This window comes from Trachypithecus francoisi, unplaced genomic scaffold (assembly GCF_009764315.1).
Source record: "Trachypithecus francoisi isolate TF-2019V2 unplaced genomic scaffold, Tfra_2.0 Lachesis_group7, whole genome shotgun sequence".
Taxonomy (NCBI): Eukaryota; Metazoa; Chordata; class Mammalia; order Primates; family Cercopithecidae; genus Trachypithecus; species Trachypithecus francoisi.
This window is the reverse complement of record NW_022681472.1, coordinates 29,246,661-29,271,251: the sequence shown is the minus strand read 5'-3', so window position 1 is coordinate 29,271,251 and position 24,591 is coordinate 29,246,661. Positions and strand designations below refer to the sequence as shown.

At 38.8% G+C, this 24,591-nt stretch overlaps 1 protein-coding gene across 19 annotated transcripts in view; it reads left to right on the top strand.

Moving 5' to 3' along the window:
- The window catches only part of STAU2 (staufen double-stranded RNA binding protein 2), a 345,902-nt gene that overhangs the window by 41,264 nt on the left and 280,047 nt on the right, over positions 1–24,591 (top strand). For 15 of the 19 annotated variants that reach the window (XM_033202811.1, XM_033202820.1, XM_033202819.1 and 12 more), the window contains one exon: positions 18,265–18,424. The exons of 1 other annotated variant lie outside the window; for it this stretch is intronic. In XM_033202811.1, coding sequence (XP_033058702.1) covers positions 18,265–18,424 — 160 coding nt within the window. Of the gene's footprint in view, positions 1–1,331; positions 1,445–1,915; positions 1,921–17,188; positions 17,312–18,264; positions 18,425–24,591 lie in introns of those variants that run through there. 3 more of the 19 variants (XM_033202810.1, XM_033202816.1, XM_033202817.1) reach the window with 3 other exon arrangements.

Below are 24,591 nucleotides of genomic sequence, written 5' to 3'. Positions count from 1 at the left end.
TTTCTGGAGGACTCTTAGGAGGATTTGGATTTCCTTAAAATTCTTTAGGAATCCATTGTAATTTTTGGAAGGGTTTATGAACTGACCTTGTATCTATCTCCTTGTCTCACTGTTGGGGTTTTAAAGGCTAAACAGGTTTGTTGTGATGAAAGTAGACAACAGTGGGTCCCAGGATTCCCTTGGTTTTAAGGAGATTTGGAGATCCCTTTTGCCAACCTGTACCTGTTGCTATAGGTGCTTTGGTGATAGACCACCCCTCTTAGCCTGTAGCTTGCTTATTTTGTAAAAGAGTACTAGAATAATTGGCATATTCTTGAGTGAAACATGATATTTATGAGTTTACATAATAATATAGTTAATATTGATCCTAATTGGCTAAGTCTGGACCTTTTTGTGAAAAGCAAAATCATTTTCATTCATGCATGTCTATCAGTGGCCTTTAGGTGAGACATAAAATGTATTTTAATAAAATTAATGATGATCTCTGGTAAGAAAAATTTAAACCTAGTTTTAACTCATTAATTTTCTTGGGGCGGGGCGTGGTGACTCATGCCTGTAATCCCAGAAATTTTGGGAGGGCGAGGCGGGAGGATCACTTGAGGTCAGGAGTTTGAGAACAGCATGGCCAACATGGCAAAACACCGTCTTTACTAAAAATACAAAAATTAGCCAGGGAGTGGTGGCATGTGCCTATAATCCCACCTACTCGGGAGGCTGAGGCAGGAGAATTGCTTGAACCTGGCAAGTGGAGGTTGCAGTGAGCCAAGATCATACCACTGCACTCCAGTTTGGGCTACAGAGTGAGACTCTCTCAAAAAAAAATTTTTTTTTTGTTGGTACTTCAATTATATAGCAATTCACACACATACTACACATACGCTGACATATGTGATAAGTGGTTCTCATCTTTGGCTGTTAATTGGAATCATTTTGGGAGCTTTAAAAAATACTTATGCCTGAGTCTCATCCCCTTAATTTAATCAGTCTTGGGTGAAGCCCACATATCAGGAATTTTTTAAAGCTCTGAAATGAAAGTACAACCAGAGTCGGGAAACGCAGGACAGAGGTTAATGTCTTCAGTGTGGTATGGAATTATCTTCTCATATATCATGCTGACAGGTAGTGACCTATCTTACGTTTATGTGCTTTCCTCTTTCCCCCATTGAGTATCACAGATTCTGAACAACTTTTAATATGTGACTATTAAAAAAATAATTATTTTAATCTTTGCCTTGCCTTTTATTTTTCTGCTCAGTTTTTAATTGAACTCTGAAACAAGTTAGTATACCTTATAATAATGGGAGTTATTATAATATTGCTTTGTTTCCTAGGTACCTGTATACAGTTATTTTTTCTACAGATTATTGTTTTGGTTTGCTCAAATCTCGAAAGAAGGCTGTTTTAATTAGAATATGAGGAAGAGAGCCATGAATAACATACAATGGTATTTTCTTCTTTTCCATTATTTTCCTATTCTGATAATTTGTTGGTAGGGATGGCTAAGTTTCAAGTAAATTGCACTAGTGCTGATACTTTGAGATGGTTTACGTTGGAATGGGTATCACTGAGGGAGGCAGTGTCATTCACCGGCCCTTAAGCCAAATAGTCTTTAAAAAAAAAATCTTTGTTAGAGTTGCCCAGCTTGATCTTTGCCCTTCATTGCCCAGCTTGTGTGACCTTGAACAACTAATTTAAAGTCTCAGTTTTCTTATCTGTAAATGGAGTAATATAATACCTCATAAAGTGGTATAATGGAGTAACGATTTGTAAGTTCTTAAGCATTGTGTTGATGATGGAGGTACTCAAATAATTATATCATTGCTTATTAGTCATATATAGGACTAAAACAACCGCTTAGTAAAAGGTCTGTTGAGTATTTACTATGTGACAGGCACTGTTCCTGCACTGAAAATAAATAAGGTGCATATCATGCTGTTAGGAGCTTTGTCTCATAACATTCATTATGAAACCCACCAACATCTTAAGATCTTACTTTTGCCTGTAATCCCAGCACTTTGGGAGGCCAAGGTGGGCAGATTATAAGGTCAGGAGATCAAGATGATCCTGGTCAAAATGGTGAAACCCTGTCTCCACTAAAACTATAAAAATTAGCTGGCCATGGTGGCATGCGCCTTTAGTCCCAGCTACTTGGGAGACTGAGGCAGGAGAATTGCTTGAATGTCGGAGGCAGAGGTTGCCGTGAGCCGAGATCGCACCACTGCACTCCAGCCTGGTGACAGAGGGATACTCTATCTCAAACAAACAAACGAACAAACAAAAAACAAAAACAAAAAAATAATTTTAGTTTATTATGAAAAATTTGAAATAGACACCAATGTTAAACTCCAACATTATCAATATTTTGCCAAGATAAATTTATTTACCACCCCCTACCCACTTTTTTCAACTGAAGTTTTTAAAAGAATTATGTCTGTTCACTCATAAGTGCTTTGGTATGCATCTGTAACTGATAAGGACCTTAAAAAAATTGCCCACTGCACCGTCATTATGAGTAGATTAATAAGCCCAAATATTATGTAATACATCATCTGTATCCATCTTTACTAGACTTAAAAATGTCTTTTTACATTTGTTTTATTCAAATAGGGTCCAAACAAGGATTATGTATTACATTTGGTAGCTATGTCTCATTGGTCTCTTTTATTTATTAATACTAACACTCCCTTTATCCCCATCCCCTCTTTTCCTATGACATTGATTTGTTGCAGAAATAGAGTAATTTGTCCTATAAAATGTTCTACATCTTGAATTTGGCTGATTGTATGTAGGGATTGTTATATGAGGGGATTTCATCAATTGGATGCGTATCGAGCTAGAACAGAGATTTTGAGCTGTAGGATGTGCCTCTTGAATACATAATTTTCAGACACGATGAAATCATCATTTTCTTTCTATGTACATTTGCAGTGGAAGTATAGGATAAGAGAGTAAGGATAGTGGAAGGGAAATGTAGTAAAGAGTCATGAGGGAGAATATACTAAAAAGATGGGAGAACATTTTTTGAAGCAGTGCAAACTGATTTCTTTCATAATTTAACCCATGCCAAAAGTATTGTTTCTGCTTTATATCTATGTGGAAAAAAAAGAACAAACATTTCCAGTGTCCCACAGAATTTTTTTGTTCCTTGTTGTAATCATCTCTCTTTGTACCTGGGACCCCACACAGCTACTAGTCTGCTTTCTGTGACTATAGATTAGTTTGCAGTTTCTTTTTTTTTTTTTGAGACGGAGTCTCGCTCTGTCACCCAGGCTGGAGTGCAGTGGCCGGATCTCAGCTCACTGCAAGCTCCACCTCCGGGGTTTATGCCATTCTCCTGCCTCAGCCTCCAGAGTAGCTGGGACTACAGGCGCCCGCCACCTCGCCCGGCTAGTTTTTTTGTATTTTTTTTAGTAGAGACGGGGTTTCACCGTGTTAGCCAGGATGGTCTCGATCTCCTGACCTTGTGATCCGCCCGTCTCGGCCTCCCAAAGTGCTGGGATTACAGGCTTGAGCCACGGCGCCCGGCCTAGTTTGCAGTTTCTAAAACTATATAAATGTAATCATATAGTGGTATGTACTCCTACCAGACTATTTTCACTTAGCATAGTTATTTTGAGTTTGCTCATGTTTTTTGTGTGTCAGTATTTCTTCCTTTTTATTATTGAGTAGTAGTCCATTATGTGGATATAGCACACTTCGTTTTTTGGATATTCATCTGTTGATGCATATTTTGATTGTTTTTAGCTTTTAGCTATTATAATAAAGCTAATTTGAACATCTGTATACAAGTCTTCATATAGACATTGTATTAGTCCATTCTTGTGTTGCTATAAATACCTGAGACTGGATAATTTATAAGAAAAGAGGTTTAGTTAGCTCATGGTTCTGCAGGCTCTACAGGAAGCATAGCAGCATCTGCTTTTGGGGGGGCCTCAGGATGCTTCCAATAATGGTGGAAATAAAAGGCATGTCATATGGTAAAAGCAGGAGCAATGTGGGGATTGGGTGAGGCGGGGGTCCCAAACACTTTTATATGACCAGATCTCATGAGAACTCACTATTGTGAGGACAGTAGCAAGGGATGGCGCTAAACCATTCATGAGAAATCCACCCCCATGATCCAGTCCCCAGACCCCACCTCCAACATTGGGGATTACAATCCAACATGAAATTTGGTGGGGACACAGACCCAAACCATATCAGACATATATTACCTTTTCTCTTTCTCTATTTTATTTTCTCTGTTTCTTTGGTAATAAGAGTGCCAGGAACATATTGCAGATGCATGTTTAACTTTTTAAGACATTGCCAGATTTTTTTTGCGAAAGCAGTTGTACCATTTTACATTCTCCTCAACGGTGTATGAGCGTTCTAGTTTTTCTGCCCCCTTGCCTACAGGTTATATAGTCAGCCTTTCTAATTTTAGCCATTCTAATAGGTATGTGGTGGTATCTCATTGTGGTTTCAGTTTGCACTTCTGTAGTGACTGATAATGTTGGCCATCTTTTTGTGTGTTTGTCATCAGTGTATACCTTTAGTGAAGTGTCTGTTCAGATCTTTGCCCTTTATTTTTTATTGGGTTGTTTGTTTTATTATTCAGTTTTGAGAGTTCTTTATTCTGTTGTTTGGTGCATATGTTTATAGTTGTTTTATCTTCTTGATGAATTGACCCTTTTATCAATAATAATGTTCTTTGTCTCTTTTTTAATTAAAATTATTTTTAATTTTTGTGGGTACATAGTAGGTATATATATTTATGAGGTGTATATATTTATGTGGTACATGAGATATTTTGGTATCTCATGTATACAATGCATACAATGTATTTGGTACGTTGCATGTACCAAAATATCTATGTGAAAAAAAAGAACAAACATTTCCATTGTCTCACAAAATTTTCTTATTCTTTGTTGTAATCATCTCTCTTTGTACCTGAGACCCCAGGCAGCTACTAATCTTTTTTTCACATAGATATTTCACATAGATTAGACATGCAGTGCATAACAATCACATAATGGAAATTGGGTATCCAAAGCCTCAAGCATTTATCCTTTGTGTTACAAACAATCTAATTATACTCTTTTAGTTATTTTAAAGTGTAAAATTAAATTATTATTGACTATCGTCCCCCTGTGTGCTGCTGTCAAATACTAGGTCTTATCCATTCTTTCTATTTTTTTTTTTTGGTACCCATTAACCATCATCCCATCCCCTCATCCTCCCTGCTACTTTTCCCAGTCTCTAGTAACCATCCTTCTATTCTCTCTCTCTGTGAATTCAATTGTTTTGATTTTTAGAGCTCACAAATAAGTGAGAACATGCAATGTTTGTCTTTCTGTGCCTGGCTTATTTCACTTAACATAGTGACCTCCAGTTCTATTCATGTTATTGCAAATGACAGGATCTCATTCTTTTTTAATGGCTGAATAGTACTCCATTGTGTATAAATACCACTCTTTATCCATTCATCTGTTGATGGACATTTAGGTTGATTCCAAATCTTAGCTATTGTAAGCACTCCTAACAAACATGGGAGTGCAGATATCTCTTCAATATATGATTTCTTTTCTTTTGGGAATATACTCAGCAGTGGGATTGCTGGATTGTATGGTAGTTCTATTTTCAGTTTTTTGAGGAACCTCCAAACTGTTCTCTATAATGGTTGTACTAATTTACATTCCTACTAACAACGTATGAGGGTACCCTTTTCTTCACATCCTTGCCAGCATTTATTATTGCCTGGCTTTTGGATAAAAGCCATTTTAACTTGAGCAAGATGGTATCTCAGTGTAGTTTTGTTTTGTATTTCTCTGATGATCAGTGATGTTGAGCATCTTTTCGTATACCTGTTTGCTGTTTAAATTGGATTATTAGATTTTTTTTCCTGTAGAGTTATTTGAGCTTCTTATATATTCTGATTATTAATACCTTGTCAGATGGATAGTTTGCACATATTTCTCTCCCATTCTGTGGGTTGTTTCTTCACTTTGTTGACTGTTTCCTTTGCTGTGCAGAAGGTTTTTAACTTGATGTAATCCCATTTGTCCATTTTTGCCTGTGATTGTGGGGTGTTACTCAGGAAATGTTTGCTCACTCCCGTGTCCTGAAGATTTTCCCCAATGTTTTCTTGTAATAGTTTCATAGTTTGCGGTCTTAGATTTAAGTCTTTAATCCATTTTGATTTGATTTTTTTGTATATGGCAATAGATAGGGGTCTAGTTTCATTTTTCTGCATATGGATGTCCAGATTTCCCAGTACTATTTATTGAAGAGACTGTTTTTTCCCCAGTGTATATGTTCTTGACACCATTGTCGAAAATGAGTTCATTGTAGGTGTGTGGATTTGTTTCTGGATTCTCTATTCTGTTTCATCGGTCTGTGTGTCTGTTTTTATGCCAGTACCATTTTGTTTTGGTTTCTGTAGCTCTGTAGTGTAATTTGAAGTCAGGTAATGTGGTCCCTCCAGTTATGTTCTTTTTGCTCAGGATAGCTTGGCTATTCTGGGTCTTTTGTGATTCCATATAAATTTTAGGATTGTGTTTTCTATTTTTCTGAAGAGTGTCATTGATATTTTGATAGAGATTGCGTTGAGTCTATAGGTTGCTTTGATTCTTCCAATTTATTTTTTTGTGTTCTCTTCAGTTTCTTTCATCAGTGTTTTATAATTTTTATTGTAGAGATTTTGCACTTCCTTGGTTGAGTTAATTCCTAGGTATTAAATTTTATTTAAGGCTATTATAAATGGGATTACTTTTTTGATTTCTTTTTCAGATTGTTCACTGTTGGCATATAGAAATGCTACTGATTTAGTATGTTTATTTTGTATCTTGCAACTTTACTAAATTTGTTTATCTTTCTAATAGTTTTTTGTTGGAGTCTTTAGGTTTTTTTTAAAATATAAGATCATATCATCTGCAAACAATGATAATTTGACTTCTTCTTTTCCAATTTGGATGCCCTTTCTTTCTTTCTCTTGTCTGATTGCTCTAGCTAGTACTTTCAGTATTATTTTGAATAACAGTGGTGAAAGTGGGCATCTTTGTTGTGTTACAGACCTAAGAGGAAAGGCTCATTATGATACTAGTTGTGGATCTGTCATATATGGCTTTTATTATGTTCAGGCATGTTCCTTTTATAACAGTTATTTGAGAGTTTTCATCACGAAGTGATGTTGAACTTTTATCAGATGCTTTTTTGGCATCAATTGAAATGTATGGTTTTTGTCCTTCATTTTGTTGATATAATTTGTCACATTGATTGGTTTCTTGCATCCCTGTGATAAATCCCACTTGGTAGTGATGAATGATCTTTTAAATGTATTGTTGGATTAGGTTTGCTAGTATTTTGTTGAGAGTTTTGGCATCAATATTCATCAGAGATATTGGTCTGTAGGGTTTTTTTTTTCTTTTTTTCTTTTTTTTTGATGTGTGTTTGGTTTTTGGTATCAGGGTAATACTGGTCTCATAGAATGAGTTTGGGAGCATTCTCTCCTCCTCTGTTTTTCGGAGTAGTTTGAGTAGGATTGGTATTAGTTCCACTTTAAATATTTGGTAGAATTCAGCAGTGAAGCTATTGGGTCCCGGCCTTTTCTTTACTGGGAAAGTTTTCATTACTGCTTTGATCTCCTCACTTGTTACTGGTCTGCTCAGGTTTTGGATTTCTTCCTGGTTCAGTCTTTGTAGGGTGTATGTGTCTAGGAATTTGTCTGTTTCTTCAAGATTTTTCAATTTTTTGGCATATAGTTGCTCATAGTAGTTGCTAATGATCCTTTGAATTTCTTTTGTATCAGTTGTAATGTCTCCTTTTTCATCTATGGTTTTATTTACTTGGGCCTTCTTTTTTTCTTAGTCTGGCTAAAGGTTTGTCAATTATGTTTATCTTCTGAAACACCAACTTTTTGTTTTATTGATCTTGTATCATTTTTTCATTTCAAATTCATTTATTTCTGCTCTGATCTTTATTATTTCTTTTCTTCTACTAATTTTGAGCTTGGTTTGCTGTTATTTTTCTAGTTTTAACTTTAAGGTGCATTGTTAGATAGTTTGAAATTTTTCCAGTTTTTTGATGTAGGTGCGTATAGCTGTAAGCTTCCCTCTGAATACTGCCTTTGCTGTATCCTGTAGGCTTTGGTTTATCATTTGTTTCAAGAAATTTTTCAATTCCATTCTTAATTTCTTCATTGAAGTGGTCATTCAGGAGCATAGTGTTTAATTCTCATGTGTTTGTGTAGTTTCCAAAATTCCTCTTGTTACTGATTCGTAGTTTTATTCCATTGTGGTCAGTGAAGATGCTCGATATTAATTCAGGTTTTCTTTCTTTCTTTCTCTTTCTCTCTCTCTTTCTCTCTCTCTCTCTTTCTCTCTTTCTCCTTCCTTCCTTCCTTCCTTCCTTCCTTCCTTCCTTCCTCCCTCCCTCCTCCTTCCCTCCCTCCCTCCCTCCCTCCCTCCCTCCTTCCCTCCCTCCCTTCCTCCCTTTCTTTCCTTTCTTTCCTTTTCCTTTCTTCCTTTCTTTCCTTTTCCTTTCTTCCTTTCTTTCCTTTTCCTTTCTTCCTTTCTTTCTTTTCTGTGTTTTAAGACTTATTTTGTGACCTAACATGGTTTATCCTTGAGAATGATCCATGTGTTGAGGAGAAAAATGTGTATTCTGCAGCCTTTGGATGAAATGTGTAAATATCTATTAGATCCATTTTGTCTAGAGTGCAGAATAACTCTGATGTTTCTTTGTTGATTTTCTTTCTGGGAGATCTGTGCAGTGCTGAAAGTGGGGTGTTGAAGTCTCCAGCTGTTGTATTGGGGTCTTTCTTTCTCTTTTGCTCTAATAATATTTGCTTAATGTATCTGAGTGCTCCAATGTTGGTTGTGTATATATTTACAATTGTTATATCCTCTTGCTGAATTGACCCCTTTATCATTATATAATGACCTTTTTTTTTGTCTCTCCTTAAAGTTTTTGTCTTGAAATCTATACTCCTTTTTCTGATACGAGTATAGCTATGTCTGCTCTTTTTTTGTTTCCATTGCCATGGAATATGTTTTTCCATCCCTCTCTTTTCCGTCTATGTGTGTCTTCATAGGTGGGGTGTTTCTTGTAGGCAACAGATCATTTGGATCTTGTTTGTGCCTCCATTCAGCTACTCTGTGTCTTTTGACTGATGAGTTTAGTTCATTTACATTCAGTGTTATTATTGCTGAGTAGGAACTTTCTCCTGCCATTTTGTTACTTGTGTTCTGGTAGTTTTTGGTCTTTTCTTCCTTCTTTCCTTTCTTCCTGTGTTCCTTTTAGTGAAAGGATTTTCTGTGGTGGTATGCTTTAATTTATTGCTTTGTGTGTGTGTGTGTGTATCTGTTGTATGTTTTTTGATTCAACGTTACCATGAGGCTTACAGATGCTATCTTTTTAAAATTAAATTTTTTAATTTTTTAAAAATTTTATTATTATTATTTTTGAGACAGAGTATTGCTCTGTCTCCCAGGCTGGAGTGCAGTGGCGTGATCTTGGCTCACTGCAATCTCTGCCTCCCAGGTTCAAGTGATTCTCATGCCTCAGCCTCCCGAGTAGCTGGGGTTACATGTGTGCTCCACTACGCCTGACTAATTTTTCTATTTTTAGTAGAGATGGGGTTTCGCTGTGATGGTAAGTCTGGTCTCAAACTCCTGGCCTCAAGCAATCCACCTGCCTCGGCCTCCCAAAGTACTGGGATTACAGGTGTGAGCCACTGCGCCAGTGCAAATACTATCTTATAACCCATTATTTTAAACTGATGACAGCTTAACACAATTGCATAAACAAACTTGCAAAAAGAAAGTTAATAAAAACTCTACCCTTTAACTTTGTCCCTGCTGTCTGCTTTTTAACTTTTTGTTATTTCTCTTTATGTCTTATTTCACTATTTCTTGAAAAGTTGTTGTAGCTGTTATTTTTGATTGATTCATTATTTCATCTTTCTACTTCAGTTAAGAGTACTTTATACACCACAGGTGGTACAGTGTTATACTCTTCTGTATTTTTCTATATGCTTACCATTACCAGTGAGTTTTGTACCTTCAGATGATTTCTTCTTTCATTAATATCCTTTTCTTTCAGATTGAAAAATTCCCCTTAGCATTTCTTGTAGAACAAGTCTGGTGTTGATGAAATCCCTGGGATTTTGTTTGTCTGGGAAAGTCTTTATCTCCCCTTCATACTTAAAGGATATTTTCACTAGATATACTATTCTAGGTGAAAGTTTTTTTCCTTCAGCGCTTAAAATATGTCTTGCCACACTCTCCTAACCTTTAAGGTTTCCACTGAAAAGTCTGCTGCCAATTAGCTGGGTATGGTGGTGCACACCTGTAATTCCAGCTACTCGGGAGGCTGAGGCAGGATAATTGCCTGAACCCGGGAGGTGGAGATTGTAGCAAGCCAAGATCCCAAGATCGTGTCACTGCACTCCAGCCTGGGTGACAGAGTGATACTCTGTTTCAAAACAAAACAGAACAAACGGAAAAAACAAAAGTCTGCTGCCAATTGTATTGGAGCTCCATTGTATGTTTTTTATTTCTTTTGTCTGGCTGTTTTTAGGATCCTTTCTTTATCTTTGACCTTTGGGAATTTGATTCTTAAATGCTTTGAGGTAGTCTTCATTGGGTTAAATCTGCTTGGTGTTCTATAACCTTCTTGTATTTGAATGTTGTTATCATTCTGGTTTGGGAAATTCTCTGTTATTATCCCTTTGAATAAACCTTCTACTTTTACCTCTTTTTCTACCTTTTCTTTAAGGCCAGTAAATCTTAGATTTGCCCATTTAAGGCTGTTTTCTAGATGTTTTTGGTGTGCTTCATTGCTTTTTATTTTGTTTTCTTTTGTCTTTTCTAACTGTGTAATTTCAAATAGCCTGTCTTCAAGCTCACTAATTCTTTCTTCTTAATCAGTTCTGTTAAGAGACTTTGATGTAGTCCACATCATGTCAGTTGCATTTTTAACCCTGGAATATAAGCTTGATTCTTTTTAATTTTGATCTCTTTGTCAAATTTATCTGATAAGAATTCCGAATTCCCTTTCTGTGTTGTCTTGAATTTTTTTGAGTTTCCTCAAAACAGCTATTTTGAATTATCTGCCTGAAACGTCATATATCTCTCTTTTTCCAGGTTTGATCCCTTGTGCTTTATATTAGTTCATTTGGTTAGGTCATGTTTTCCTGAATGGTGTTGATGGTTGTAGATACTGGTTGGTGTCTGGGCTTTAGACAGTTAGGTATTTACTGTAGTCTTCGGAGTCTGAGCTTGTTTATGCCTGTCCTTGGGAAGGCTTTCCAGGAATTTGAAGGGACTTGGGCCCCAATCCCAACAATGCTGTGGTTTTCGGAGACTTGTTAGAGGTACAGCCTTGGCAACCTTGGATAAGATCTGGAAGAATTCTCAGGATTACCAGGCAGAGATTGTTGCTCTTTTTCCTTACTTTCTCCCAAACAAGTGCTAAGTCACTTGGAATTGGGGGTGTGGTGATGCAGGCACCTCTGTGGTCATCATCCTGGGATAGCTGTGGGTTAGACCTGAAGCCAGCACAGCACTGGCCTTGCCCAAGGCCCTTCCCTTCAGGGTGGCGGGTTTTTCCCCGGGCTCCAGGTGTGTCCAGAGATGCTGTCTGAGAGCCAGGGATTGGAATCAAAAACCTTAGCAATTTACCTGATGTTTTCTTCTATTGTGGCTAAGCTGGCACTCAATCCATAATACAAAGGTTCTCCCACTCTTCCCTCCCCTTTCCACAGGCACAGGACCCTCTCCTTGTGGCCACCAACACCACCACTGGTCCATGGGCTCACCCTTCAGGGCAGTGGACTCCCTGAAGTAGATCCAGAAATGCTGTCCAGTGTAGGTGTGGACTCGGGGACCCGGACCCCAAGAGCCTGCTTTTTGCTCTTCCCCACTGTGGCTGAGCTGGTACCTAGGGCACAAGACAATGATCCCTTTACTTTTTCCTCTACTTTTCTTAAACAGGAGTCTTTCACCATAGCCACCACAGCTGGGAATGTGCTGGGTCACCCCTGAAACCAGCACATGTCGGAGCCCAGGGCCCACTGCATACTCCCTGGGTATCAGTGGTGATTATTCAGGACCCATTGGTTCTTTGGTCAGCAGGTAATGAATCCTGCCAGGATTGAGTTCTTACCTTCAAGGCAGTGGGTTCCTTTCTGGCCCATAGTGTGTCTACAGATGTTGTCTTGGAGCTAGGACCTGGAATGGGGGCCTCACGGCTCTGCCTGGTGCCTTATCCTATGGTGGCTTAGCTGATATCCAAAATGCAAGACAAGGTTCTCTTTTTTCTTTCCTCTCCTTAAGCAGAAGGAAGTAGACACTCTTGCTGCTACAAGTTGCACTGCCTGGGGTTAGGGGAGGGATGGCATAAGCACTCCCTTAGCCATTCCAGCTGGTGTCTCCCTAGGTTGTGTGCCGTCCTAGTTCACTGTAAGCCCAGCCTCACACTAGGAGTTGCCTAGAAGTATAGTCTCGTGTCCTAGACTGCCTTTCAAATTTATCTGGGACCCTGGAGCACTTCAGCCTGTGGTGGCAAGTCTTGTCAAGAAATTCAAGTTCCAACTGCTATGATGGGCAATTCCCCTCCGGTTCGTGCTAGTCCAGATCCTCCCTCCCTATGCAGGTGCTGGCTGAGCCCAGCACGTCTTCATTGTCTGCTGTGCCAGGGCAGCACTGAGTTTAATGTACTGTTTTCCAATGCTGTGCTCTCCTTTCTCAAAGTGTACAGATTTTCACTCCACACCACATGGCTGCTGCTGGGAGTGTGGGAGAGGGTTGGTGTTGGCAATTCAGGACTCTCCTACCCTTCTCAATGCCTCTTTTGGCAATATGAAGTTAAAGCCAGGTACTGTTACTGTCCACCTGATTTTTGTTTCTTGTAATGGTGCTTTTCTGTGTCCATAGTTGTTAAAATTTGGTGTTCCAGTGGGAGTGATGAATGGTATAGGCTTCTATTCCATCATCTTGCTTCACCCTCCTCTGTAATTTTACTCTATCCTGCTCTGTAATTTTACCCAGTGAACATACTTTGTGTGTGGTCCGAATTCTTTGTATATATTGAGACTTATTTTATGGCCCAGAAAATGGTCTGTCTTGGTAAATGCTCTGTGAACAATAGAGAACAAGTGTATATTCTACTTTTCTTGGTTGGAGTATTCTAACAGTGTTGATCAGATTGTGTTGGCTGATGGTGTTGTTCAACTGTACTATATTCTTGGTGATTTTTTTTTTTTTGCTTGTATCAGTTTTTGATAAGGAGTATTAAATCTGACTTTAATTGTCAATTTTCTAGTTTAAGTTTTGTCAGTTTTTGCTTCGTTTATTTAAGCTGTGTTATTAGATGCCTAAATGTTTAGGATAACAATGTCTTCTTAATTACTTTCTTTATTCATATGAAATGACCTTTGTTACCACTGGTAACAGTCTTTACTCTGGAATCCACTTAGTCTGATATATATAGCCATTCTAATTTCTCCTTGATTTATGTGAGTATATGTTTTTTGTCCTATTACTTTAAAACTGTATGTGCTTTTATATTTGAAGTACAGTTTTTTTAGGTAGCATGTAGTTTGATCTTACATTTTATCTAGTTTGACAATCTCTGACTTTCAAATGGGGGCATTTACACCGTTTTGTCCTAATTTTCACAACTAACCATGTGTTCTTATTGGCCCCATTTCATTAAAGAGGTAAGAAACTGAAAGTTAGAAAGAATAATTGACTGCCCAGTGTTGTACATAGTAAATGGTCAAGCCGTGGCTTAAATTCATAAACAGTGTGTCTCCAGCATTCCGTCTTAAAACTACTAAACTTTTACTGTAGTAGGAATCTTAAGAGAGATTTTAGAAAAGCTTAGGATTGCCATTGGAAATACTTTTTTTTTTTTTTTTTTTTTTGAGGCGGAGTCTCGCTCTGTCGCCCGGCTGGAGTGCAGTGGCCGGATCTCAGCTCACTGCAAGCTCCGCCTCCCGGGTTTACGCCATTCTCCTGCCTCAGCCTCCCGAGTAGCTGGGACTACAGGCGCCCGCCACCTCGCCCGGCTAGTTTTTTGTATTTTTAGTAGAGATGGGGTTTCACCATGTTAGCCAGGATGGTCTGGATCTCCTGACCTCGTGATCCGCCCGTCTCGGCCTCCCAAAGTGCTGGGATTACAGGCTTGAGCCACCGCGCCCGGCCGAAATTTTTTTTTTCTATACTTTCAACACTGCACTTAAATTTTTTTTTTTTTAATTAAAAAATTCGTTTTCGAGATAAGGTCTTGCTCTATTGCCCAGGCTGGAGTACAGTTGTACAGTCATAGCTCACTACAGCGTTGATCTCCTGGGCTCAAGGGATCCCCCTACTTCAGCCTCCTCAGCAGCCGATACTACAGGTGCACACCACCATGCCTGGAGAATACTTTACATTTTTAGTAGGGCCAAGCTCTTTCTGTGTTACCCAGGCTGGTCTCGAACTTCTGAGCTCAAGTGATCCTCCCACCTTGGCCTCCCAAAGTGCTAGGATTCCAGGCATAAGCCACCACACCTGGCTGTAACACTTCATTTCTGACACTAAATATGTGGGGTTTCTTCCCACGCCAGCAAATTCTCCAGTTGTCCCCATACACTGACTGGATGGTCCTACTGTTTAACTAAATTCTGACACTAACCTCCCATGGTTAGTGTAGACCCTGCAGGTTAAGGGCTCAGTCCCACAACACTGCTCTCACCTCACATGACAGTCACAAATCTGGGTCTTCTAAACTTGTGACCAACTGGCTGTAAACCAGGGGTTCCCAGCACCCTCTTCTCAGGTTCCATAATTCGTTATGACAGCTCGCAAGACTCAGGGGAATGCATACTTATATTTACTAGTTTTGTTATAAAGAATATTCTAAAGTATATAGGTGAACAGCCAGATAAAGAATACATAGAAGGGCCGGGCGCGGTGGCTCACGCCTGTAATCCCAGCACTTTGGGAGGCTGAGGCAGGTGGATCACGAGGTCAAGAGTTCGAGACCAGTCTGGCCAACATGGTGAAACCCCATCTGTACTAAAAACACAAAAATCAGCTGGGCATGGTGGCATGTGCCTGTGATCCCAGTTACTTGGGGGGCTGAGGCAGGAGAATCGCTTGAACTTGGGAGGTGGAGGTTGCAGTGAGCCGAGATTGTGCCACTGCACTCCAGCCTGGGTGACAGAGCAAGACTCTATCTCTGGGGAAAAAAAAAAAGAAAAAGTACATAGGATGAAGTGTGTGAGAAGGGAAATGGAGCTTCCAAGCCCTGTCTGGGTGTGCCACCCTGCAGCACCTCAGTGTATTCACCAGTCTGCAAGCTTTTTGAACCCTATCTTTTAGGGATATTTATGGAGGCTCCATCACATAGTCATGATCGATTATTAACTCAGTTTCCAGCCCCTCTTTCCTCCATGGCGGATAGGAATGGAGTGGGGCTAAAAATGAAGTTTCTAACCATGGTTTAGTTTTTCTGGTGACTAGCCCTCAGACTAGCTCTCTATCCAGGGGCCTACCAAGAGTTGGCTCATTAGAATACAAATTTCCTATCACCCGGGAAATTCCAAGGAATTTAAGAGCTCTGTATTAGAAATTGGGATCAAAGACCAAATATTAGAACAAAAATGCTCCTAGCTCTCCTGTCCCTCGAGAAATTACAAGGTTTTGGGAGCTCTGTGTTAGGAACCAGGGCTACAGACCAAATACATATTTCTTATATGCCACAGCTGGTGTTGTGATAGTTTAGGGGAGAGGTACTGATATTCCCCACTAAGACATTGGTGCATGTATATATCTTAGTATAAAGAAAGGAGGCCAGGTCTGAAAAACATTTAAGTTGAATCAATAGTTGTTAATTGGAAGCGGGAGAGAAGGGAAGACCTCTCAAAGGTGTCTGGCTCATGAGATTGGGAAAATGGTGACATCTGGATGATTAGGAGGCGGGAAAGATTAGAGACAGGAGCTAAATGAAGTATACTGAGTCTGAGTATATAGGAGCCTTAGACTAAGGAGGTGACAATAGAAATTACAAGGAAGAGTTATGAGATGTTAAATGAGCCTTCGGAAGGCAAGGATAAAGGAAACTAATGAGGTTTGAACCTGACCTGTTGGGAGATAATGGATGAAACATTTTGGGGTATGAACTGATTTGGACCGGGTAGAGTGGAGGAGGCAATGTTTTGTTTGACCTTTTACCTCTTGAGTTTGTGGAAATACCAAGTAGACAATTAGATTTATGTGATTGTTGTTTGGCAGAGGTCAGATCTGGAGACATACAGAGTAAATTTAATATGCTTTCCTGATGCAATCAGGAATCTCAAGGTCATTTATTTGGGTATTTCTGTTTTCAAGCATATGAGCTATATGTAAGATTATATATATTATATATATCATGTGAAACCTTCAAACTTTCTTATTTTTGGCAAAGTTCTTTGTTAAATACCAAAATTTGAAGGAAAACAAAGAGCTAGTCATTGAAAAATCATTGTGAAACCAGAGAGATATTAAAGATACATTTTAGGTATATATTTTAAACTGAATTAGAATAAAAGAAAAATTAATCACTTTAAACAGGTATGTTTATGTTGTGAATTTCAAATGACAAATCCCAATTCTCTATTTTGAATAATTAAAAATCTACAAAAAAAAATGGAAAGAGGGGTGTAATAGACACTCATGTATGTTTTAGATTCACTGATTGTTAATGTATTTGCCACATTTGCTACATTACTTTATTTCTGGCTCCCTCTATATTGACATACACTTTTTCCTTGAACAATTTGAAAGTAAATTTCAGCTACCATGAGACTTCACTCTTAAATACTTACATATCTATCTTGTAAGACTAAAGGCGTTCTTCTTCATAACCACAATACTGTTAATCACACAAGAAATTTAATGCTGGCTAAACCTATTACTTAATATATAGTTCATAGTCACATTTCCCCAATTGTCCTCTAAATGTCCTTTATAGCTTTTTTCCCCTTCCCATTTCAGATACAATCAAGGATCATGAGTTATATTTATCATGTCTTTTCATGTCTCTTTAATGTCCTCCCTGCCTTTTTTTTTTTTTTTTTTTTTTTTTACCTTTTATGACATTGACATTTTTGTAGCCTAGGCCATTTGTTTTATAGAATATCCTGTAATTTAGATCTCTCTGATTGTTTCCCTATGATTAGATTCAGATTAAACATTTTTGGCCAAGATTACTACATGGTTATTGATGTGTACTTGTCATTGGATCGTATCGGGGGTACATGATGTCAATTTGCATGATTATTGGTGATGCTGACTTAGTAAAGGTATCTGATCTCCTTTCTGCAATAATACATATTTTTTGTAATTAATAAGTAATTTTAAGTTAATCCCTAGTATTCCTAGAAAGTAATAAGCAGCCTGGAGTGAAACCAATTATGTGCATATCATGTAACTTGATTCTAAATTTTAAAGGTGAGGAATAGGTTTGGGGGCTCATATGGAAATAGAGTGAGAATGGAATGTAGGACATGTGAGAGGAAGGATATGTGTGAGATGAGGATGCACAGGTAGAGCCTTTGTGCCATGCTAAAACAGGAGCAGTTGAAGGGTTTTAACCTGCTGTTGATTGGGGTGATGAAATTGGATTTGCATTTTAGAAAGATAGTTTTAGCAGCAGGAAGCATATTATGTCCAAGCTAAAGATGATGAAAGGCTGGATCCAGTTGGCAGAGAGAGGAAGATTTGAGAAATATTTATGATGTTAAAATGGACAGAATTTAGTGATTGGCTCAATGTTTGTTGTGGAGATTCAGAGTTTTTTGTAGTATAATATTTAATAGAATTGCCTGACTCATTGCCTAGATTGTGCTAAATGTAACATTCAAGGAATTAGATTGTATAAATTATAGACACATGGTCTTTTGGCTTCTTTTACAGTTTTCTCTTATTCTTTGTACTTATTCTACTTTTTTGAGGACCATTTGAAGGACATTAACATTGTGATTCCATTTAGAGGAAAGATTGCTTCTCGATTTATTCTACCCAAAATGTACACCTAGGTCTGCTACTAAGCTTTTGGATAGGATAGAACAGAATTTGGTACTCTCTTAAAATTTCTTCACTAGGTAGAGTAAGATTTTGTTGTATATGATCTGTATGTAAGGTCACCTCTAGCTCTAAAATTCTGATTCTATGATGTTTATTTTTCTCTCAGATAGCCCATTTTATTTCTTGGAAAATTCTTAATGTTTTCTTTGTCCATTTATGTTTTTCTAAGATGTTCTCAGTGCAGCTGAGTCTTGGTGAGCAGACATGGGAATCCGAAGGCAGCAGTATAAAGAAGGCTCAACAGGCTGTTGCCAATAAAGCTTTGACTGAATCTACGCTTCCCAAACCGGTTCAGAAGCCACCCAAAAGTAATGTTAACAATAACCCAGGTATGGCATTGACTCCTTCTGTTATGTTGTGTGCTGTGTTCTGCTCGTTGTATGTTTCATTTATAGCAGGCCAGTAACAGAGTGAGCAAGTATTAATAGTACACATATGCCCATGCCTATACACACACACAGGCGGTAGCATAAAAATAACTGAAGGAGGCTTGGTGTGTTGGCTCATGCTTGTAATCCCAGCACTTTGGGAGGCCGAGGTGGGTGGATCACGTGAGGTCACGAGTTCGAGACCAGCCTGGCCAACATGGTGAAACCCTGTCTCTACTAAAAATCTTAGGTGGTCTGCCCACCTCGGCCTCCCAAAGTGCTGGGATTATAGGTGTGAGTCACCGAGCTTGGCTCTTGATATTCAGTTTAGAACATTTATTTGACATTTATTAAGAAACCCACAAATTTGGCTGGGAGCAGTGGCTCATGCCTATAATCCTAGCACTTTGGGAGGCCGAGGTTGGCGGATCACAAGGTGAGGATTCCGAGACCAGTCTGGCCAGCATGGTGAAACCCCGTCTCTACTAAAAATACAAAAATTAGCTGGGCATGGTGGCGTGCACCCGTAGTCCCTGCTACTCAGGAGACTGAGGCAGGAGAATTGCTTGAACCTGGCAGGCGGGGGTTGGAGTGAGCTGAGATCGCGCCACTAGACTCCAGCCTGGGTGACAGAGCAAGACTCTGTCTCAAAAAAAAAAGAAACCCCACCACAAACTCCCCAAACCACCTGCATGTAAAATACTGCTAAGTAAATGACTGTTCTCATTTTAAGCTCCTAAGAATAATTTTCAAGAGTTGTTCTCATTGTATACAATACCAACAACATTATATATATATATATTTAATTATTTCAATAGTTTTTGGGGAACAGGTGGTGTTTGGTTATATTGATAAATTCTTCAGTGATGATTTCTGAGATTTTGTTGCACCCATCACCCATGCAGTGTATGCTGTACCCAATGCATAGTCTTTTACTCCTCATCCCTCTCCCAACCTTCCCCCAGAGTCCCCAAAGTCCATTGTATCTTTTTTTTTTTGAGATGGAGTCTCGCTCTGTCACCAGGCTGGAGCGTAGTTGTGCGATCTCGGCTCACTGCAGCCTCTGCCTCCTGGGTTCAAGCAATTCTTCTGCCTCAGCCTGCCAAGTAGCTGGGACTAAAGGCATGTGCTACCATGCCTGGCTAATTTTTTTTATTTTTAGTAGAGACGGAGTTTCACTGTTTTAGCCAGGATGGTCTCGATCTCCTGACCTCATGATCCACACACCCTGGCCTCCCAAAGTGCTGGGATTACAGGCGTGAGCCACTATGCCGGGCCTAATTTTTTTCGTATTTTTAGTAGAGACGGGGTTTAACCGTGTTAGCCAGGATGGTCTCGATCTCCTGACCTTGTGATCCACCCACTTCGGCCTCCCAAAATGTTGGGATTACAGGTGTGAGCCACCATGCCTGACCCATTGTATCATTCTCAGTGCCTTTGTGTCCTTATAGCTTACCTTCCATTTATAAGTTAGAACATACTACATTTGGTTTTCCATTCCTGAGTTACTTTACTTAGAATAATGGTCTCCAACTCCATCCAGGTGGCTGTAAATGCCATTATTTCATTCCTTTTTATGGCTGAGTAGTATTCTGTGGTATATATGTACACCACATTTTGTTTATCCGTTCATTGATTGTTGGGCATTTGGGCTGGTTTTATGTTTTTGCAATTGTGAATTGTGCTGCTATAAACATGTATATACAAGTGTCTTTTTCATATAATGACTTCTTTTCCTCGGGTAGATGCCCAGTAGTGGGATTGCTGGATCAAATGGTAGTTCTACTTTTAGTTCTTTAAAGATAATCTCCTTACTGTTTTCCATAGTGGTTGTACTAGTTGACATTCCCACCAGCAGTATAAAAGTGTTTCTTTTCGGCCGGGCATGGTGGCTCACGCCTGTAATCCCAGCACTTTGGGAGGCCGAGGTGGGTGGATCACGAGGTCAGGAGATCGAGACCATCCTGCCTAACACGGTGAAACCCCGTCTCTACTAAAAATACAAAAATAATTAGCCGGGCATGGTGGCGGGCGCCTGTAGTCCCAGCTACTTGGGAGGCTGAGGCAGGAGAATGGCGTGAACCTGGGAGGTGGAGCTTGCAGCGAGCTGAGATTGCGCCACTGCACTCCAGCCAGCGACAGAGCGAGACTCCCTCTCAAAAAAAAAAAAGCGTTTCTTTTCACCACATCCACACCAACATCCATTATTTTTTTATTTTTAAATTATGGCCATTCTTGTAGGAGTAAGGTGGTGTATTAGTCTGTTCTCACACTGCTATAAAGAACTTCCTGAGACTGAGTAATTTATAAAGGAAAGGAAGTTTAATTGACTCACAGTTCTGTATGGCTGGGGAGGCCTCAGGAAACTTACAGTCATGGTGAAAGGTGAAGGGGAGGCAGGCACCTTCTTCATAAGGTGGCAAGAGAGAAAATGACTGAAGGAGGAAGTTGCCAAACATGTACAAAAAATCAGATCTCATGAGAACTCAGTCACTACCATGAGAACAGCAAGGGGGAAACCACCCCCATAATTCAAATTCCCTCCACCTTGTCTCTCCCTTGACACATGGGAATTATGGGGATTGCAATTCAAGATGAGATTTGGGTGGGGACACAGCCAAACCATATCAGCTGGTTTTGCATTGTGGTTTTGATTTACATTTCCCTGATAATTTGTGATGTTGAACACTTTTTCATATGTTTGCTGGCCGTTTGTGTATTTTCTTTTGAGAACTGTCTATTCATATCCTTAGCTCACTTTTTGATGGCATTATTTTTTTCTTGCTGATTTGAGTTCCTTGTAGATTCTGGGTATTAGTCCTTTGTCAGATACATATTTTGTGAAGATTTTCTCCCACTCTATGGGTTGTGTGTTTACTCTGCTGATTATTTATTTTACTGTGCAGAAACTTTTTAGTTTAACTAAGTCCCATCTGTTTATCTTTGTTTTTGTTGCATTTGCTTTTGGGTTCTTGGTCATGAAGCCTTTGCCTAAGCCATTGTCTAGAAGAGTTTTTCCAATGTTGTCTTCTAGAATTTTTATGGTTTCAGGTCTTAGAAAGTCTTTGATCCATCTTGAGTTGATTTTTGTATAAGGTGAGAGATGAGGATCCAGTTTCATTCTTCTCCATGTGACTTGCCAATTATCCCAGCACCATTTGTTGAAAATATAAAGTGGGAAAAGTGTCCTTTCCCCACTTGATATTTTTTGTTTGCTGTGATGAAAATCAGTTGGCTGTAAGTATTGGGCTTTATTTCTGAGTTCTCTATTCAGTGCCATTGGTCTATATGCCTATTTTTATAGCAGTATAGTGCTGTTTTGGAGACTATAGCCTTATCATATAGTATCAAGTCAGGTAATGTGATGCTTCCAGATTTGTTCATTATGCTTAGTCTTGCTTTGGTTATGTGGGCTCTTTTTTGGTTCCATATGAATTGTTTTTTCTAGTTTTGTTGTTTTTTCTAGTTCTGTGAAAAATGATGATGGTATTTCGATGGGAATTGAATAGAATTTGTAGATTGCTTTTGGCAGTATGGTATTTCCACAATATTGATTCTACCCATCCAAGAGTTTGGGATGTGTTTCCATTTGTTTGTATCCTCTGTGATTTCTTTCAGCGGTATTTTGTAGTTTTGTTGTAGCGTTCTTTCCACTTTCTTTGTTAGGTATATTCCTAAGTATTTTATTTTTTTTGCAGCTATTGTGAAAGGGATTGAGTTCTTGATTTGATTCTCAGCTTGGTCACTGTTGGTGTATAGCGGAGCTACTGATTTGTGTACGTTTATTTTGTATCTTGAAACTTTACTGAATTCATTTATCAGATCTAGGAGCTTTTTGGATGAGTCTTTACGGTTTCCTAGGTATACGATCATATCATCAGTGAACAGCAGCAGTTTGACTTCTTCTTTATCGATTTGGGTGCCCTTTATTTCTTTCTCTTGTCGATTGTTCCAGCTAGGACTTCCAGTACTGTGTTGAATAGAAGTGGTAAAATTGGGCATCCTTGTTTTGTTCCAGTTCTCAGGGGGAATGCTTTCAACTTGTCCCCTGTTCAGTATAATGTTGGCTGTGGATTTGTTATAGATGCTTTTATTACCTTAAGGTATGTCCCTTCTATGCCGATTCTGCTGAGGATTTTAATCATATAGGAATGCTGGATTTTGTCAAATGTTTTTTCTTTGTTGAGATGATCATGTGGTTTTTGTTTTTAATTCTGTTTATGTGGTGTATCACCTTTATTGACTTGTGGACATTAAACTATCCCTGCATCCCTGGTATGAAACCCACTTGTTCATGGTGAATTACCTTTTTTATATGCTGTTAGATTCAGTTAGCTTATATTTTGTTGAGGATTTTTGCATCTCTGTTCATTAGGGATATTGGTCTGTGGCTTTCTTTTTTTGTTACGTCCTTTCCTGTTTTTGGTATTAGGGTGATAATGGCTTCATTGAATGATTTAGGGAGGATTTCTTCTTTCTCTGTCTTTTGGAATAGTGCCAATAAAATTAATACCATTTCTTTTTTGAAAGTCTGTTAGAATTCAGTTGTGAATCCGTCTGGTCCAAGGCTTTTTTTTATTGTTGTTGGCAGTTTTAAAATTACCATTTCAGTCTTGCTGTGGTCAGTTCAGAGTTACTGTTTCTTCCTGGTTAATCTAGAAGAGTTGTATATTTCCAGGAATTTATCCAGCTCCTCTAGGTTTTCTAGTTTGTGTGTGTAAAGGTGTTCATAGTAGCCTTGAATGATATTTTGTATTTCTGTGGTATCAGTTGTTATATCTCCTGTTTGTTTCTAATTGAGTTTATTTGGATCTTCTGTCTTCTTTTTTTGGTTAATCTTGCTAATGTTCTATCAATTTTGTTTATCTTTTCAAAGAACCAGCTTTTTGTTTTATTTATCTTTTGTATTTCTTTGTTTCAATTTCATTTAGTTCTGCTCTCATCTTTGTTATTTCTTTTCTTCTGCTGGGTTTGGTTTATTGTTTCTCTAATTCTTGAGGTGTAACCTTAGATTGTCTTATTCGTGCTCTTTCAGACTTTTTCATGTAGGCGTTCAGTGCTGTAAACTTTGCTCTTAGCACCGCTTTTTCTGTGTCCCAGAGGTTTTGATAAACTGTGTCACTATTACCGTTCAGTTCAAATTTTTAAATTTCCATTTTGATTTCATTGTTGACCCAACAATCATTCAGAAGCAGGTTATTTAATTTCCATGTATTTGCATGCTTTTGAGTGTTCCTTTTGCAGTTGATGCCCAATTTTATGCCACTGTGGTCTGAGAGGAGTATTGATATAATTTTGATTTTCTTAAATATACTGTGACTTGTTTTGTGGCTTATCATGTGGTCTATCTTGGAATATGCTGATGAATAGATTGTGCATTCTGCAGTTGTTGGGTAGAATGTTCTGTATATATCTGTTAAATCCATTTGTTGTAGGATATAGTTTAAGTCCGTTGTTTCTTTTTTTTTTTTTTTTTTTTAGGTGGAGTCTCACTCTGTCGCCCGGACTGGAGTGCAGTGGCCAGATCTCAGCTCACTGCAAGCTCCGCCTCCCGGGTTTACGCCATTCTCCTGCCTCAGCCTCCCGAGTAGCTGGGACTACAGGCGCCCGCCACCTAGCCCGGCTAGTTTTTGTATTTTTTAGTAGAGACGGGGTTTCACCGTGTTAACCAGGATGGTCTCGATCTCCTGACCTCGTGCTCCGCCCGTCTCGGCCTCCCAAAGTGCTGGGAAGTCCGTTGTTTCTTTGTTGACTTTCTGTCTTGACGACCTGTCCGGTGCTGTCGGTGGAGTATTGAAGTCCCCCACTATTATTATGTTGCCCTCTGTCTCGTTTATTAAGGTCTAGTAGTAATTGTTTTATAAATTGGGAGCTCCAGTGTTAGGTGCATTTATATTTAGGATTGTGATATTTTCCTGTTGGACTAGTCCTTTTATCATTATGTCATGTCCCTCTTTGTCTCTTTTAACTGCTGTTGCTTTAAAGTCTGTTTTACCTGATGTAAGAATAGCTACTCCTGCTGGCTTTTGGTGTCTGTTTGCATGAAATATCTCTTTCTACCCCTTTACCTTCAGTTTTTGTGAGTCCTTATGTGTTAGGTGAGTGCTTTGAAAAAAGCAGATACTTGG